The 19,102-nt window shown below is 41.5% G+C and overlaps 2 protein-coding genes across 2 annotated transcripts; both read right to left on the bottom strand.

Annotated features, from left to right (window-relative positions):
- Nucleotides 1-1,328: 1,328 nt before the first annotated feature.
- LOC146617695 (NACHT, LRR and PYD domains-containing protein 3-like) lies at nt 1,329-12,309 on the bottom strand. Its single transcript, XM_085372949.1, has 11 exons — nt 12,233-12,309; nt 11,872-12,018; nt 11,718-11,747; nt 10,760-10,852; nt 7,175-7,253; nt 6,833-7,061; nt 4,832-6,635; nt 4,588-4,761; nt 4,302-4,457; nt 3,721-3,767; nt 1,329-1,933 (listed from the first exon to the last, which is right to left on the bottom strand). Exons 1-11 carry the CDS (start codon nt 12,307-12,309, stop codon nt 1,329-1,331), a joined length of 3,441 nt encoding a protein of 1,146 aa, XP_085229075.1.
- Nucleotides 12,310-17,585: 5,276 nt separating this feature from the next.
- Nucleotides 17,586-18,658, bottom strand: LOC146617694 (C-reactive protein-like). Its single transcript, XM_085372967.1, has 2 exons — nt 18,595-18,658; nt 17,586-18,220 (listed from the first exon to the last, which is right to left on the bottom strand). Exons 1-2 carry the CDS (start codon nt 18,656-18,658, stop codon nt 17,586-17,588), a joined length of 699 nt encoding a protein of 232 aa, XP_085229093.1.
- Between the last annotated feature and the right edge of the window lie 444 nt (nt 18,659-19,102).

Here is a 19,102-nt window from a genome sequence, read left to right as displayed (position 1 = left end):
GTAGAGATGTAAATGTGACTCATTCCCATGTGTTCTGGTTCTGCCCCAAGATCGCAAAATTTTGTGAAGATGTCCATTTAGTTATAAGTAAAATTCTGGGTTATACTGTGTCCAAGTCTTGTATATTATTATATCTTGGTGTCATTACGGGAAATGTGTTGAAAGAAAATAGATACATATTGAAAATTATGCTTGCAGCCTGTAAAAAGGCTATCACAAGAAATTGGTACAAGATAGACCCACCATCGCAGGATGAATGGATCAAAATTATAGACGAAATACAAATTATGGAACAACTGACTTACAGAATAAGGACTCAGGAAGATCAATATCATCGAAAGTGGGAGAAATGGACTGATTACATAAACTGGATAAAGACCATCACATTGATAATGAAAAACGATCAAATTGTAGAAACATGGTGACCCAACATGTTCTTTTTTCACTTTTTAAATTAATTTATTAATTTATTTCTTTATTTTATTTAATTTTGTTTTGTTGTTACCTCTTATGTCATCTGTGTAATGTTTAAAGAAAAACAATAAAAAGAAAGTAATAAAAAAAAAAAGAAGAGGAGCTTAATAAGTAACACGGTCATTGTTAATACAGTTAAAACAGCAACTACAAAGCAAAAAAAGGCAAGTTAGCATGTCAGCTATTAGTTTATTTATTCATTATCATGAAAAAGTAATTAACCATAACAGCTGGAGTCAAATAATCAGCCACACTGCTGGTGACAAATATAAACAAACAACATATATATATGAAAATAAACACAACATATAGACTTTTACTCATGTTAATATTATTAGTAAAGCATTAACACTTTATTGTTGCCCTCGTGGAACATTTGATATGTTTAAGATTTATTAATGATTACTGAATGATTTACAATTTTTGGCAGTTTGTAAAACAGCTTTTAACATTACTTGAACTAAAACCTTTAAATTTTTCTTAGATTCATAAAACTGTAACCATTAATTCACAAACTTCATAGTCTTTTAAAATAGTTAATCTTGAGATAAAATAGCATGTCAACAGAAAAGGGTTTAAAATGCAAAGATGTCCCCACATATTTATGTGCTGATATTAGGGATATTAGTGTGTGTGAATGTGAGCGTGAATGAATAGTGGTATTGTAAAGCGCTTTGAGGGGTCTCAAAAAGCGCTATATAAATGCAATCCATTATTATTATATTAGAGGTTAACAATCAGTGAGTTTGAAGTAAAGTGGTGAGGAGATAATCATGCAAAGCAAAATCACATCACAACATATCAATCCCAGAATATGTGATTCAAAGCAAACAAAAAAGAAACATCATCCACATTCAGCTTTCATACCACCGACTTGTAGTTTCTGCCTCTTCTAAACAGTCAAGCTCTACAGACTTGTTAGTACACAAAGGACTCAGAAACACAGAGGAGTCACTGGACCACAGTCCAAACCCAGGATACAGAGGTTCAGTGAATGTGGTGCTGAAGGTGTGGAGGTGGATCAGAGTGTCAGAAGAGACTCCGTAGAAGGACAGAGTGCCAGCAGGACAGTCCACATACACCCCTACTCTGTGAGAGACTGGGGAGGAGGAGAAGATGGGTGTTTCTCTATTGTTGTGCCAGAATGAGTAACCAAAAGCGTCAGAACACATCAGACTCCAGGACTGATCATTTCCCGCAAATTTGCAGTCGGCACTGTTTCCTCTCCTTCTGATGCTTTTGTAACTCACTGATATAAAACTGCCTCCTTTCCACTCAACTTCCCAGTAAGAGCGACCAATCAGCCCATTTTTGCACAGAAGCTGTTTCCACCAGTCAAATCTGTCTGGATGATCAGGATAGGGCTGCTTGTTCTCCACAACGGTCACCTTCATGTTGTTGTCAGACAGTTTGAGTTTTTTATTTATTGAAGTCATGTCCACTTTTAATTCACAGAAATCTGATGGAGAGAGAAACACACAGCAGAGATACAGTTTATCATCTGACACATCTAGTGTCTGTTCTTTCATTATGTTCTGTCATTTTATTTATATAAAACTTAATATCACTGTCATCCCTCGCACATACAAGGTCTTAAATAATCAGGCCCCATATTATCTTAATGACGTTATAATGGATTGGATTTATATAGCGCTTTTCAAGGCACCCAAACCGCTTTACAATGCCACTATTCATTCACTCTCGCATTCACACACTGGTGGAGGCAAGCTACGGTTGTAGCCACAGCTGCCCTGGGGGAGACTGACAGAAGCAAGGCTGCCATATCGTGCCATTGGCCCCTCTGGCCAACAGTAAAGTGTCTTGCCCAGGGACACAATAACCAGGACAGAGAGCCGGCGACCTTCCGGTTACAGATGCGCTTCCTAACCCGGTGAGCCACGGTCGGTTATAGTACCATATCACCCTATTAGAGTACTTCGCTCTCACACTGCAGATTCACTTGTTGTTCCTAGAGTATTTAAAAGTAGGATGGGAGGGAGGGCCTTCAGTTTTCAGGCCCCTCTTCTGTGGAACCAGCTTCCAGTTTGGATTCAGGAGACATACACCTCACCAGCTCAGCGACTAGAGCCTGAACTTCAACAGGTAGCAGCCTCCATTCTACGTGTTTATGTTTTCTAGTATTCTATCAGTAGGCTCAGCGTGTGTGACTACTTTGTGTTCATACATAAATATTAAAAGAAAGCTTGTGTGCTCTCATCAGGATAGGGGTTTGTGTTGGGGTATGGTATTGTAGCTCATAGGTTTATACTATTAACAGGTAATGTGACGAGCATCCGCTTTCTGGGATTTCCTTACCTGGATTAATCCGATTATTAAGTGATGAATCCTACTTCCGGGCCTAAAGTAGTCTGCATTTAATATGGCTTTTGTGTTGTTAACATGTTTAATGCTTTGTATTTTCTTCTATTTAATCTCAAAAAGCTCCTAAAAAAAAAGTCAGTGATCACCGTTGACCTCCCTCGGCTTTTATTACCGCTAATCATTTATTTAAGCTCAGTTTTTAAAACCTTACGATGTAACTACAGCACAGCCCATGCATGTATATGAATGACTAACCTCGTATTGTGGATGGATTATCTCAGTTGTTCTCCTGGCTGAAGTTTGGTCCTTTTACAGCATCCTGCCATGCGATTACATTTGTTCCTGACCACTGAGAACACTCACGTTAACTTTTATCGAGTGGAAAAAAAGTTAGCTTGTTTATATTTTGCTAACATAGCTGTGTCGCTAGTGGTCACGTAGCACATCATTATACACCAGCTAGCCAAACTTCAGTAACCCTACAAACGTCACTGCTGTTTAGTTTTCTGTCTTCATTTATGTTGGAAGTGATAACAGAGCTGTACATTTTAATTTGTTTCCAAACCGCCACAGTCAGGACATGCTATATTGTATTTAGATGGAAGCTAGCGAGCTAACTTCCTGCTGACTTCTAACTCCGTTAAATGTCATAAATTCCGTTTTCATGGATGCCTGGATGTTAAACTCAGTTGTTACACCTGGTAGAGCAGAACGCTGATCATTTCATTAAAGATGAAAGACTTTAGACAGTTTTTCAACTCTCAGTAATGCCACAGTGATCATTTGATATATGGACCTGCAGCAGAGTGTAGGCCCAGACACGGCTAGTGACGTCAGACTGAACGATCGGATGAGCACACATCAACTTATAGCACAGCGATAAAATTTGGATTTTGCTGATTTGTCATCATTTGTCAAACTTACACTTCCTCAAACCAGGTTTTAACCACTGCTGTCCACCATGGTCGAGCCTGGAGAAAGAAACACAGTAACAATGATTTTCTATTCAACATGAGATCTAACTGTTGCACATGAAGCACCAGAGTTTTCCCTGTTCTTCCAAGTTTGACCCAGTTACATTAGGTAGTTATCTTTTATTTGTTCCTTATATCTAATATTTGTAAGTACATTGTTGTTCTAAATCATCTAAGAAAATTATCAGTGTAAGCCAAGACTACTGACAGTGTTCAGTAATGCCTGTACTACTGGAGCACAAAATGTTTTTTTTTAATATGGACAGCAGCTATCCACCAATAATGCTGCTAAAACTGGGATGCTGCTAAAAGAATCCAAGTCCGCCCAGACTGGAATGTGTGCAAACCAGTTAAACCCTCCAATATGTGAAATATTGTCACTGGAAATTAAAATTTGGGTTTGTTCTAGCTAAAATTCAGAAATACCCAAAATGAGCTCTTCTTTATGATGATGCTCTGAGCAAAAACACATTAAATCAGCAAACAATTAGCCAAAATAGTACTAAATGAGTAGCCATGCCCTGTCCATACCTGAGTTTCCAGTGTGGATCCTTGAGTCCCTGCCTCACTTTCAATTTTCCTGGATGATTGTAGCGAAGGTCAAGCACTTTCAAGTGGGAATGATTTGAGCTCAGAGCTGACGTCAGGAAAGTACAACCTTCCTCTGTGATTAGGCAGCCTGACAGGCTGGAAGAAGAAAAATGCCACAAAATGCCACAAAATTCAAGACGTTAAAGGACAATCATACAATTAGAGAATAGAAGAATCAAACAGAACTCAGAACTGTCTGTAACTGTTGAATGACTGCCATCCTGACCTCAGAGTTTCCAGTTTACAATTTGGACTCATCAGACCAGCAGAAAGAAGTTTAACTCCTGAATCTTGCAGGTTGTTGTTACTCAGGTCTAGTTCTTCCAGAATACATGTTTCTGAGCTTAGAACCGAGGACAGAGCTTTGCAGGTTCTCTCTGACAGGTTACAACAACTCAACCTGAAAAACAACTAAAAATGAGCCGCTTTGTTCTATAAAAAGTTGTTGTTTTATTCATAAATCCACTTACAGGGCTTTCTTGGCGACTTTGACCACAGGCAGCAGCCCCAGAAGAGCCTCCTCTGATGCAGAGTATTTCTTCAGGTCAAACACATCCAGATCTTCTTCTGAACAAAGCAAGACAAATACCAGAGCTGACCACTGAGTAGGAAACAGTTTATCTGTGGAGAGACTTCCTGAACTGAGGAGCAGTTGGATCTCCTGCACTAGAGAACGATCATTCAGTTCATTCAGACAGTGGAACAGATTGATCATTTTTTCTGCAGACAGATTCTTTCTGAGCTTCTTCTTGATGTAGTGGACTGTTTCATGATTAGACTGTGAACTACTTCCTGTCTGTGTCAGAAGGACTCGTAGAGTGGTCTGATTGGTCTGCAGTGAAAGACCCAGGAGGAAGCGGAGGAACAAGTCCAGGTGACCATTTGGACTCTGTAAGGCCTTATCCACAGCACTCTGGTGGAGATCTTTCAGTTTAGGTTTGTCTTTAAATACTTTGGACATCTTAGATATTGTTTGCTGTTTCTCCAGTAGATTTACTCCAGAGTTGATGAAGGTCAGATGGACATGAAGAGCAGCCAAAAACTCCTGAACACTCAGATGGATGAAGCAGAACACATTCCCCTGATACAGTCCTCTCTCCTCTTTAAAGATCTGTGTGAACACTCCTGAGTACACTGAGTTTCCTCTGATATTGATGCCACACTCTGTCAGGTCTGATTCATAGAAGATCAGATTTCCTTTCTGCAGCTGATCAAAAGCCAGTTTTCCCAGAGACTTGATCATCTTCTTGCTCTCTGGACTCCAGTATGGATCTGTCTCAGTGCCTCCATTATATTTGATCTTCTTCACTTTGGCCTGGACCAACAGAAAGTAGATGTACATCTCAGTCAGGGTCTTGGGCAGCGGTCCTCCCTCTCTGGTTTTCAGCACATCCTCCAGAACTATAGCGGTGATCCAGCAGAAGACTGGAATGTGGCACATGATGTGGAGGCTTCGAGATATCTTGATGTGGGAGATGATCTTGTTGGCCTGCTTCTTATCTTTGAATCTCTTCCTGAAGTAGTCCTCCTTCTGTGGGTCAGTGAATCCATTGAGCTCTGTCACCATGCCAACATACTCAGGAGGGATCTGATTGACTGCTGCAGGTCGTGTGGTTATCCAGATGTGGGCAGATGGAAGGAGTTTCCCCCTGATGAGGTTTATCAGCAGCACATCTACTGAGGTGTGCTCTGTAACATCAGTCAGAATTGTAGTTTTGTGGAAGTCCAGAGGAAGTTGACACTCATCCAGACCATCAAAGATGAACACAACCTGGAAGTCTTCAAAGCTGCAGATTCCTGCTTCTTTGGTTTCAGTAAAGAAGTGATGAACAAGTTCCACCAAGCTGAACTTTTTCTCTTTCAGCACATTCAGCTCTCTGAAAGTGAATGGAAACATGAACTGAATGTCCTGGTTGGCTTTGTCTTCAGCCCAGTCCAGAGTGAACTTCTGTGTTAAGACTGTTTTCCCAATGCCAGCCACTCCCTTTGTCAGCACTGTTCTGATTGGTTTATCTTTAACAGATGAGGCTTTAAAGATGTCTTCTTGTCTGATTGTAGTTTCTGGTCTGTCTGGTTTCCTGGATGCTGTTTCAATTTGTCTGACCTCATATTCATCACTGACCCCTGCAGTCCCTCCATCTGTGATGAAGAGCTCTGTGTAGATCTGATTCAGAAGGGTTGGGTTTCCTGTTTTAGCAATCTCCTCTAACACACACTGGAACTTCTTTTTCAGGTTAGACTTGAGTTCATGTTGGCACCCTGGAGCACGGGTCCCTGAAGGATCACAAAATCATGTTATTTTTTACAATAAGTTAATGCGATCAGATAAATGAAAAATAAAGCAATAAAACAGCCTCTCAGGAGGAGTTAAATGGTGCAGATGTTTTGCATCATATTAAAGATGAGCTGAGGTTTGAAATACAAACTTCCAGAACTTCCACATCATGTCAAAGCTAATAAAAGATTCTTACTGCTCTGAAGATGGTCAGCCAGCTTCCTCTGCTTCATTCTCCTCAGGAAGTGGAGTGTGATCTTCAGAAATGCTACTCTGCTACTCTTCCTTTGCTCTTCGTCCTCATTCTCCAACATCTCATCATTCTCCCTCAGACTCTCTAAGCATTCTGGGTAATCTGCACTCAAAACTTTCTGGATCTTCCTCAGCTCGGTCTTTACAAAATTGACCATTTTTATCTCCAGTAACTGAAAAAGGAAATAATAAGAACCTATAAGCTGATTGCTAAAACTGTTTAGTGTCCAATTAGCACACGAAATGCATCCTTCCATGTCATTGATACAGCATTAATTGGTCTCACCATGAATATGGCATCCAGGTCTGTTTGATGCTGAACGACAGACTGACCACTGGGAACCTCTGAGCTCTGCTGGGTAACCCTGTGAGAACATTCAGTTTTAGGAAGTGTACAGTAAAGGTGCACTCTGTATTTAATGTGAATGTTGGGTTTATGTTTTATTATTGTCATTTGTGCATAGAAATTTATAATCATTTATGCTTAGAAGTATATAAATGTTTGTAGATTGATAGAGGTTTGATCCTTAGCAGTCTGTAAAGAGTGTGCCTTCCAGAGTGTTCTGGCATGCACACACACACCCTAAGGTCATGAGAGAGGTCATACCTTCTCTTTCTGATTTATACTATATGAGGACACCTACTCTGTATCTGCTTAAGTATAAGAGCCCTTTGTTTAGGTGGACCACTGCGCTCCTAGCACCAGCTTTGGGGAGTCGTTCACAGGGTCACATCTTGACTATGGGCTCAAATTGTGGCCATAAATATTTTGTACTTGTAAATCAGTTTTGTACTTGTAAATCAGGATTTGTATGTGTAAAAAGAATTTATGTGTGTGTAAAAAAAATTTGTATGTGTAAAAAGAATTTGTGTGTGTAAAAAAGATTTGTATGTGTAAAATGAACTTGTGTGTATGTAAAAAAGATTTGTGTGTGGACTTCGCCAAAAAATACGTGTGAAACTCTGCACTCAAGTTTCAAGTTACAAGTACAAATTCTGACCCCATTTTTCTTCCTTTCAGCTGATTGGCCAATGTCATGTTAATCACAAACTTAACTATCCAATCAGAGAATAGATGGGTTTGGCTGTCGGAGGGGAGCTTTTTTGAACCACAGGTCCTTGAAGGGTAATACAGTTTGAAGCTGGAGGATCTCTATATAAATATCCGATAGAAGCTAGGTCCCCTAACTTTCAGTAGCTGTTGAAAGGATAAAGTTGTGGTATATCAGTGGTTAGAAATACCATTATTACTTTAGGATTAGTTTAACACAAAGTCAGGGCTGACCCGGGAGCATTGCTGTGAGTCACAGTGCGCAGCATAAAGCTCCTTTCACATTGGACGCAGCATGTGCTGCTAATGCTAACTGCTAACTAAAAGCCAAGGATCCAGAATTTGTTGTGCTGGCTGCTGAGCTCTGTGGGTTTTTGCGGCATCTGTACTAGATGCACCTGCTCCTTGTCGTTTCTATCTTTGACTTTATGTCCTCTACAAGCGTTTCTGTTTTTTTTGCTGGTTCTTCAAATGTTCAATAAAAACATGTATGCTCATTCATAACGAAGAAAGCTTTGTAACTATCCCCACTAGTGGAGACTGTGTCATTTCCACAACACTGCCCCCCGAGGTCCACAGCACTGTTGAAAAGTCTCTGGAGGTCCCTGTATTAAGCACATAAATCTGTGACACAAAAATCACAAAACTCGGACCACCACAGACTGTTTCCCTTCCTGATGATGAAGGAAAACGCTGGGCTGGCATGTAAAAGGGCATTTATTTCCTTCAAGGACCTGAAGCTCCATAAAGCACCCCTCCAATAGCCAAACCCATCTGTTCTCTGATTGGATAGTTAAATTTGTGATTGACATGACATTGGCCAATCAGCTGAAAGGAAGAAAAATAGGGTCAAAATTCATACTTGTAACTTGAAACTTGAGTGCAGAGTTTCACACGTATTTTTTGGCGAAGTCCACACACAAATCTTTTTTACATACATACAAATTCTTTTTACACATACAAATCCTGACTTACAAGTACAAAATATTTATGACCACAATTTGAGCCCATACTTGACCCCCCCTCACACACACACGCGCATGCCTATACATACACACAGACATGGTACTCGTTGTTCACATGTATGCCTGTGTAAAACTTCATATGTTAATGAACTTATGCATAGTCATGTAACTGTAATAAAGAGCAGTGTTACGAGGGGGCAGACGAGAGCAACTGGGTCAAGCGAAGGAACGACGCTCGTCACAGTTCTCTCCCTCGTGCATGAGTAAGACAAAGAACTGTTGCTTTTGCTGTTGTAGTAGAATTGTCTCGTTCCAGCAGTAGGTCTGTGCTAGACAGACCCAACAGTGAATATCATGGCTGTATGTGATTATGCTGAAGAACAACGTTTGCATGCTGTTTGCTCCTCCAGGTGGCATCACTGTGGGCAGGTGACCAACTGCCCTTGTTTTCACCTACTTCTGATCCAAATTCTGATCACAGACGCTGAGAGCAGTGATACATCCATGGAGCTGGATGTGAACAGGCTGTGTCAGAAAGTCTCCTTATATTTCAGCTGCATTGTTATAACAGTAGTGGTAATTAATACATCAATAAATTTTCCTAAGGGCATTTTTCCATAAGTGCCTGGGAGTAGCGTTTTCCAGCAGTGTGCTTTCCTGTGCAAACGTGAGTCAGACCGTTTTGGGTCCCTAGGTTGACCAGTGTAAGTTTTTTTTTTTTTTTAATTTGCCCCTGCAAAAAAAATAACGATCAATCAAAATGAATGTTGGTGCCAATCTTTGGACCATCTAAAGGCCTAATTATAATAACAATCAAATATTACTTAAGTCTTTTGTTTTTTTCGGCTAAAAAAATGGTGCGCTCATGTAAAGAAACTGGGATTTAAAGGGTTAAAACCCCCGAAATATAATTAAAACTTGATATGAATATTTTAGGCAGAAGTAGTTTTAAAAGACTGACTCATTTAAAGTGGAAAAAAATATTAATATATAACATTTTTATCGCACTTTTTGGGGCAGGACCATTTTGGGTCCCTTGGGTGACCAGTGTAAGTTTTTTAAATGATGACACAAGGGAGGGTTTTACATTAGGAGTAGCACATTATAGGTTAGGACAACAGAACAAAAACAAGACAACAGAACAACAAAAATACAGAGGCAGGTACATGATATGGAGTGTGTTTGGAGATTTGATTGATATTGGTAGACGCATGTAACTTACCACCGTAGCCTTTGATACTGGTCGGATTTGTGTATAGCAGTTAGATTATTTGGCCACTAGAGGGCTCTGTTGAACACCTAATTGCTAATCTTTACTAATTTTGAGATATTAGGCCTTTTCTGTTGTTTTGGATATGCAGATATTCCTGCTTTCTACCTGTTTAAAATGGCACTGTGAGATTTTCCTAAGCCAGAGCATTTATTTAATCATTTATGTTGTAATTCATTATTGGTGTGTGATGTTGAAAAGCAATGATTGTTATTCTCCCTGTTTTCTTGTTATTTAAAACCACACACATACGCACTCCCATACTCTCATTGAGTATACCAATTGGTGTACTACTGGCCTGCTGTTAATGTTCATTAAAGTATCTGGAAAGCACTCCCTGAGCCCACTCTCTGACTGGTCCCTCAGTCTTTGTCCTGAGGGAGCTATCACATCAGCATCTCAGAGATAACTCTCTAACAGGCTGTCTGTGACATGTTGTTTGGTAAACTGAGTAGCTTACGTCATTTCTGTGGAGGTGAGGTAGCTATATACATTGTTGTAATTTTTTTTAACTTGAACTTTAATTGTTCTAGTTATACAGCATGAAGAGGACATAGTGTATTACACACTCACAAGGTAACTCACATTTCTCCAGATGATGCTTGGCCATTAAAAGCCAAAGCTGAGTGCACAGACATTGAGCTGGTTACAGGAGAGACTGCTGTTTGCTGCTGGAGCCTGACAGAAACAAAACCAGAATCAGACTGTAGATATTTGTCACACATCCTGAGTTTTGTGGCATTTTGTATGTTTTAGTTGTTGAGTATTTTTGTTCCAGCAAAAAAAAAGCTGTGTCTTTTCAGTTCAACTCTCAACTCTTCAATCTCTGGCTGTGTGTGGGTCTACCTGGCACACAGCCAGAGATGACAACTGACATTTCAAAATAAATCATTACATCAAGTAGAAACTTGAAGAGTAGGTACTTAGGTTTAAAAGATACTTGTAAATCTAGGTTAATTCAGACAGTTGGTAGTTATCAGTTCAGTATTTTGTGTAAGCTCATCTAAAGGGAGGACCCGGATTTGCAGCCGTGCAGCTGCAGTGTAGCCTGTCATTCAGCCTGTGTACTGAAGGACCTGTTCTGTCCAGTCAACATACACTGTTAGATCGGCATACACTTTGATTTTATGAGCTGTATGAAACCCTGACTTGTCGTCTCTACGCTGAGATGACGGAGCGCCCCGGCTGTCAGACTTTAGTCTTTCCAGTATGTAATCCTCTCTTCTCACTTGCTTCCCAGTTACCCAGTTCAGTTCAAAATTGGTCAATTACCTGTGCCTCCTCTGCAATCAGCTCAACACTGTGGAAACAAAGACCTGGCTGCCCACCTTCAGCTCCTCCAACATGATCATCATCCACTCTAGCAAGTAAGGCCTCAGAGAGCTTTAACTGTCTGCCTTCACAAATCATCATAATCAGCTGGACAGCCCTAATAATCTGATTCTTTCCTCCTGAGTTTGCCTAATGGAAAAGACCCTGGTTCTACAGGGTTAGGGTTCAATTGAAATATATTTACACAGCGCCAAATCACAACAACACCTACCTCAAAGGACAAAGGCAGGACAAAGACACGCTGTGGAAGAGAGCCAGAGATTAATAATAGCTAATGATTAATTATTGTCAATGAGCTAATGCTTTGTCAGAATAAACTCTTATCTGTGGTCTGAGTACGATCTTTGGGTCACTGACAAACTTACTCTGTTTCAGACCAAGGCAAAGAGTGTCCACTCACGAGGGACACACCCCTGGGTCCAGGTCCAGGTTTTGTTTCTGGTCCAGGTTCAGGTCCAGCTTCTGTTTCTGTTTCTGGTTCAGGATATTTAGATCTGTTCTGTTGCTGTGTACTTTAATACACACACACACGCATGTGCGCGCGCACGCACACACACCCGCACACACACCCGCACACACACACACACACACACACACACACACACACACACACACACACACACACACACACACACAGCTTTGAGTCCGGATAATGATGGAGCAGTGATGTGAGTACTGAGTTGTGACCTGGAGAAGAGTCCTGACAGTCAGAGATGGTCCTCTCACCTCTGGCTCTCATGTTCCCCACACAGAGTGGATTTAGAGGCAGGGGCTCTCTTCTCTCTGTGCTCACACTGATCCATAACAGAGGCCCCACCTTCACACGGACACAACAAACTCAGTCAGCACAACATCCTTTACATCATCATATTTGTGTGCTGTTTAAATGTTGCAGAGGATGGACAAAGTCATCATTTAATTCTGGATGTCTTATAGCGTTGATGGATTTACAATAATCCCCACATTGCATGTAATTCCCCAAAATGTGTTTGATGCAAAAACATGCAAGCATCTGTTTCTTACACAGTCAGGATTTAACATGTGACCATTTCACAATTCAAATACTGTAAAATAAAAATGCGGGTAGATTTACTTTGGTGTTTATTTTTTTGTTCTTTGGTTATTTTTTCATGTTGCCCACATTATCTGATAAAGCGGTATAAGAACAACACACAGTGAAAAAGTCAGAACTTTTCAGAGACTAATTAAAACTCGGAAACCCGTCCTTTACAGAGCTACTGAGACTCTGCTGTGAATCTAAACTGTGGTCTGTGAAAAATACACCTGTACTGTCGACAGGTTTGATATTGAACTGTGTGTGCCAGAGGTGCACATCCAATCCTGATGAAAACCTCTGAATCCTGGTCTTGTCTTTAACTTCTTCCATAGAGATGACCTCCCTGTACCTTTAATAATAGGTTTTGACACACCAGTATAGAAATAAATAAAGATGCGGTTTCTGGGTTTTTTCTAAGGGTAGCTGCACAGACAGAGGTTACCCTCACTGATACTAATACAAATCCATTCACTGTGTCCTATAACATCTGATCAAGGCTTACTTGCTATAAAACAGACTAAGATGAGAACTAAGGGTGATAGAGCTTTTGCCACTGTGGCCCCTAGACTGTGGAACTCTCTACCCCAAACCTTAAGAACTCTGGACTCAGTAGCTGTTTTTAAAAAACAACTCAAAACTCACCTTTTAAAAAAGCTTTTGGTTAATTTTTGCCTGTTTTATATTGTCTGTTTTACTTTTTTATGACTTTTTATCTTATGTGGAGCACTTTGTGACTCTGTCTAGAAAGGTGCTATATAAATAAAATTTTATATTTTATATTATTATTTTCCAGGTCGTTTCCAGGTTAAACATGTGGAACAAAAAGGCCTTCAGTGCATCCAAGTCTGTTATAAGACAACTCAACTCTGAGAATTTATTCTTAGAAAATAAGTTTAAGCTGCTCTAAAGTGTCAAACCAGTTCAGACATTCCCGGCATTTTTCACCACTGACTCAAACTCAGACTACAGTCCACAACAACCACCACCAAAATACACACCCCTGATTCTGAAATCAGTGTTCTCAGATTCAGATTCTTCACTGGATTAATACTGACGAGCCCACACAGCCAGTCAGCATTAGGAAGCACTCGTGCCGTACAGTGAGAGTGATCCACAGACGTGTTCACATTTCTCTGGAAGGATTCTCACCTGCTGAACTCACCTCAGGTCAGCTTCCAGGCACTTCACAGCTTCCTGTGTGGACAAAACATCAGGGGAGAAGCAGCTGCTTGTTCTCCTCGTCAGTCCTGGAGTCTGTGAGTGTTTGATCTTAACACAGTGTCACATGCTCATAACCTCAGAGAGACATCAGATGTCAAAACCAGTCTAACCTGTGAGGAAAGACCCGGTCAGTGTCAGAGAGCACACACATCAGATGATGTAAGTCAGTGGTCTCTCCAGCAGATGGAGCTAACTGATGATCTGATGAGTTTTGATGGAGCAGCAGCAGTTTGGATTTACAAGTAGAAATATTCTGCGGAAATAGCCAGTCAGCATCAGAGTAAAGTGACAGGTAGTCAGAGAGGGTGAGGACCACAGTCAACATTTCCTCTTCTTTACTTTCTCCAGTGTATGCTCCAGTGAGCATCTAGACTGGATTAAATAAATTTTAGACATGAAGTTGAAAGATGTCATGGACTAACTCACCACTAGAGGTCTCTCTGTCTCCCTGTATGACTAACATGATGAGGGCCTCTAAAGTGTGAACCTCGCCCTGTGACAGACTGTCCAAGACGTCTGAGCTCCAGCGTTTGTGACTGAAAATCACAGGTTTTGATTGGGTGTTACTGAGCACTGATTAGCAGGCATGTATTGTTCTCTATAACCTAGAGAATATGGATTTGATCAACTGGTCCCTATGTTTTCATTTTGGCATACTGTATAAACACAACTGATCTAAAATCAGACAAAAACATAGCAGAAAAAGTTATATTTTTTAATGTAACAATCACAAACTACACACTCCAAACACGCTAAATGTCACAAATCTCTCACATCTCAGAACTCGCTCTCTCTCTTTTTTCTGCTCTCTTTCTTTCTCTCTTTCTTTCTCTCTCACACACTCCTAAAACTTCCCCATCTTCCTAAACAACCAAATGTCATGTTGCCATATCATTTTTTGATTGGTCGACGTGGTACATATTTCCACCAACACAAAAGGGGTATTTTTTGTTTTGTTTTTTTTTATTTTTTGGTCATGAGCAGAGAGTGCTTGCTTGCTCTGTCCTTAGACAGTAAACGTGACGAAAGTATTCAGGAAAAAACACACGTATATATTGTTTATCATTGTTTATCTGGTTTTACGTGGCCTATCAACACAATTTAAAAGCTGGTATATAGCACCTTGTTGCTTTGTCATCTTGAAGTGGCAATCGTGGCTCAAGAGTTGGCCTTGTAATCGGAAGGTTGCTGGTTCAAGCCCCGGCTTGGACAGTCTCGGTCGTTGTGTCCTTGGGCGAGACACTTCCCTCGTTGCCTACTGGTGGTGGTCAGAGGGCCCGGTGGCGCCAGTGTCCGGCAGCCTCGCCTCTGTCAGTGCGCCCCAGGGTGGCTGTGGCTACAATGCAGCTTGCCATCACCAGTGTGTGAATGTGTGCGTGAATGGGTGGATGACCGGATGTGTAAAGCGCTTTGGGGTCCTTAGGGACTAGTAAAGCACTATATAAATACAGGCCATTTACCATGTGATTGGTTTACCACGACTACTTTATTCTTCCTCAGCCAAACAGCAGCACTCATGCGATTGTTTTGCCCCCTAGCTCCAGGTGTTGTGCGCGCAGCTACTTAAAGCTGTAGCGCTCAGATTACTTACGTAGCTGAACACAGCTTCAACCGTCTGTTTGTTGAAAAATAGTAACGCAACGGCACCACATTTTTTTGTTAGTGGCGGTAACGGCGTTGTAGCGATAGAAATAGTAATTAGTTAGGTTACTGAAAAAAGTAACACCATTAGTAACGCCATTACTTATAACGCCATTACTCCCATCATTGGGAGGGACGTTTCCTGCCGGATACACAATGGAAGAGTGGCAGAAGTGACAATTTGTGTGCCAGGCAGGACTGTCAATTGAGGACATATAAGATTTATACCTACAGGCAGTGGCGGTCCTAGCCTGTTTGGCGCCCTGGGTGAACACTCCCTGTGGAGCTCCTGATGGCTTTGAACTTTTCTTGTCCATCTTCCATTGGTTTTCATTTTGCACTCCAGTATGAACACCCATCCCCTAACGCGAGGTTGACCACAACATAACCTAATAAGCCTACACCTTAGTTCACAGATATGCATTGTCTAGGTTTTATTTCTGGGATTTCGCACAACCCAGGATTCAAATCATGACTACATAATGGATTTGGATTTACAACATTATGAATGAAATGTTCAAGTTCAAGTTCAAGTTCAAATTTTATTCGCCACATGCAGTGGCAGGTTGCCCTGCAGTGGAATGAAATGTGCTCTATTTGGAAGCAGCCACCCCCCCCCCCCCCCCCCCGCCGCCCCCCTCGTCTTTCAACAGGTTGTGTGTGAGACTTTAAATCATCAAACTGTAAAATCTAAATTTTAAATTGTTATTGATCCCTTGTGTATATTTTTTTCTTACTCTTCTTATATTTATTGTTTGTTTACTTGCATTGCTGTAACTGGAGCCCTGTCGTCTTGTCTCTCTATATACTGTACTGTATGTAGCGGAGATGACAATAAAGTGCAGGTGCACCAAGGGCTCTCACGCTCACTTTTCGCATACAGAATTTAGAAAAAACATCAGTGCAAATTTTAAGTCTGTATCATTATGTCTGGTGTTTTCGTGTTTGTTGGCTTGTTTTTATTTTCTTTTATTTTGTGAGTTGGTTATTAAATGCTGCTCCAGCCAGCCAGAAAATCACCCGCAACCCCGCCCTCTCCTCCCTGTGCCGCAAGCAGCAGGCACACCTCGCAAACGAGGGCGCCCTTACTCCCTGCAAATGCGCGATAGACATTCCCAAAATGTGCTGGCTGACGTCGGGGCAGGTTGAGTACGAGCAAATTATTATTATTTTTTGCCAATGCCCGTGATGCCGCCCCCCACCAGTCCAAGTCCAAGTCCAAGTTCAACTTTATTGTCACTTCAACCATATACAGTTTAAAAATACACAGTGAGGCGAAACAACGTTCCTCCAGGAACCAAGGTGCTACAAGACAAGTTAGTGCAAAAAAAATAATAATATATAATATATCTAGTAATAATATTGTGCAAAAGAGCATTTACAGGTTGGTGTGTGCGATGGTTTGGTGGTGTAGGTCAGTGTGTTTGCCGCCCCGGGCAACCGCCCGTGTCTCCCATATCAAAAACCGCTACTTCCTACAGGACTGTTTAATTTTGCTAAACCGGGTGAATGAAAACTCTCTCAGTTGAACACAGGAAACATATGCACATGCACACACACACACACACACACACACATATACAGACACTGACATACATTCCCCTCAAACTCCTACCAGGAGCTCAGTCCGAGTAGAGTTGTCTTCTCCTCCACCACCTACTGTGCTGTACATTGTTTTTCTTTACGGTACCTGTTCTGACCTGTCTCCCTGATGTGATGTTTGTGTAACATATGTATGGTCAGAAGAGGTCCAGTTTCGCTGCAGGCAACTGCAAGTGACAAATAAAGCTTCATCGTCATCATAAGCTAGCTGGCATTAGCTCATAGCTTAGTTCTCACTAAAATGGCAGCAGCCAAATGCTAACCCTGAGGCTTTTAAATGCATAATCTACACCTGCGTGCTGGCTTCAGTGTGCAGGTGTGACCATATAGCAGTGACTTCGTTTACCTCCACTACCTGTGACGTGCTGACTGGATTATGTTGGTGTAAATCTTGTGAATAAATAAATTAAGCCGAGCAGAATGAGACATCGGAACTTTAATTGATCTGGAAACGATGACACAGCATCAGCCAGCATGAAGCATCCACCGAATGGCTGCTGTTTCATAAAAAGTGCTTGAAGCTGGAACTTGAAGCCCTACGCTCACAGTAAGAACACTTTACTGACAGACTGGTTCCTCAAAATCTGCATCCTGGATGGAGACGTTCCCTGACACATCAAAGTTCAGGTTGTTCCAGTTGAGGAGGTTTCCCGGAGAGAAGGAGCCCTGATTCATGTAGGACCTGAGGTCGCACGCAGACACCACCCGGTCCCACATGTGCAGGTCGGTAATGTCACCTTCAAACGAGTCATTCCTGTCGAACCCACCTCCGTACGCATCCTGCTCCTGACCGACAATGATGCTCAGATCACCATTGACCAGATAGTTCTGTCCCACCAACTTCTGTGAGGTTCGAAGTCCGTTCAGCCACAGCTGGGTCAGCCCGGTCCGAGAGTCCCAGGTCCAACAGACCGAGTTCCAGTCCATCCTGTTGGTGGGTAGCTTTGTGAAGATGTAGGTGTCGTCGCCCGCGTGGACCTTGTAGGACCCCTCAGCGTCTTTATTTAGCATCAGAGCATTTGAGTGGTCTCGGGTGGCCAAAGAGAAGAGTCCCTGCATCCGGTTCAGCTGGGAGAAGAAGCGAAGGCATACAGTCATGACAGTGATCAAGCGGGTGTTAGCACGAAGAGCAACGCGGGGCTGGTTTATGCCTTTGGGGTCGCTGGGAAATGTGAACTGTTTCCCCGACAGATCTGCAGGAAAAAAGACAAGGAGACAGGATGACCTCACAGAGCTCCTGGTTATCTAGAGCAGCTCTGTGATGAAAAAACTTGTGAGCTTTACCACTAAAATAAACGTAAAACAGCAGCAACAACAACAGCATAAATACATGAAAACAGTTCAGTGGGGAAAAAAAACAGCTCCACAAGCTGACACAAACAAAAGAATTCAAAAGAAACAAGAGAGTGGAATAAACTCAACAAGCAGAAGCTGTGAACTAATCAGATGTCTCTTAGAGCTGAAATCAGTCTGAACTCAGATCAGTGAAACTGAGACATGTTTTAAAGATCACGATCGAGGAGCATGATTTAATGATGTCACTCACGGTCATTTGGCCGTTTCTTACCTTGAACCTCACTCCTTCCGACAGTCCAGAGAAGGATGAAGAGCAGCATCGATGATGACTCCATGATGATGATGATGAGAAACAAGAGGTGTTTCAGTGTCTTTTACACCTGCTTAGAAAATAAAAGGCTCGTTTAAATGATGCAGTTACTGTTTTTACAGAGATATCACTGCTTCTCTGACAGCTGAAGAGTCGGTGCTTTATCCAATAACAAGGCGTAACAATAACACACTGAATACTGCAGCAATGGTGTTTCTCTTTGTCCTTGTCTCCTTTGAACAAAAACAGTCTGACAGGAGAAATGATGATTCTCATTCTTATTCCTGTGTGGTTGTTTTGTTTCCAACCAACTAACCTTGTTTCATCTTCCAATCACAGCCAACCATACAAGTCTCCCATACTCAGCAACTTTTTCACTTTTTCTGGAGAAAGCAGAAGGGTGAGACTTCCTGTTTTTGTGATTGCTAAATGTTGGACTACTTTCCTGAAATGTTTGAGGAGTCAGCAG

The sequence above is a fragment of the Diplotaxodon limnothrissa genome, linkage group LG15 (assembly GCF_057381915.1).
Source record: "Diplotaxodon limnothrissa isolate DT_005_m linkage group LG15, D_limnothrissa_male_GT1.1, whole genome shotgun sequence".
Lineage (NCBI taxonomy): Eukaryota > Metazoa > Chordata > Actinopteri > Cichliformes > Cichlidae > Diplotaxodon > Diplotaxodon limnothrissa.
The sequence above is the reverse complement of the archived record's forward strand: the minus strand, read 5'-3'. Positions and strand labels throughout refer to the sequence as shown.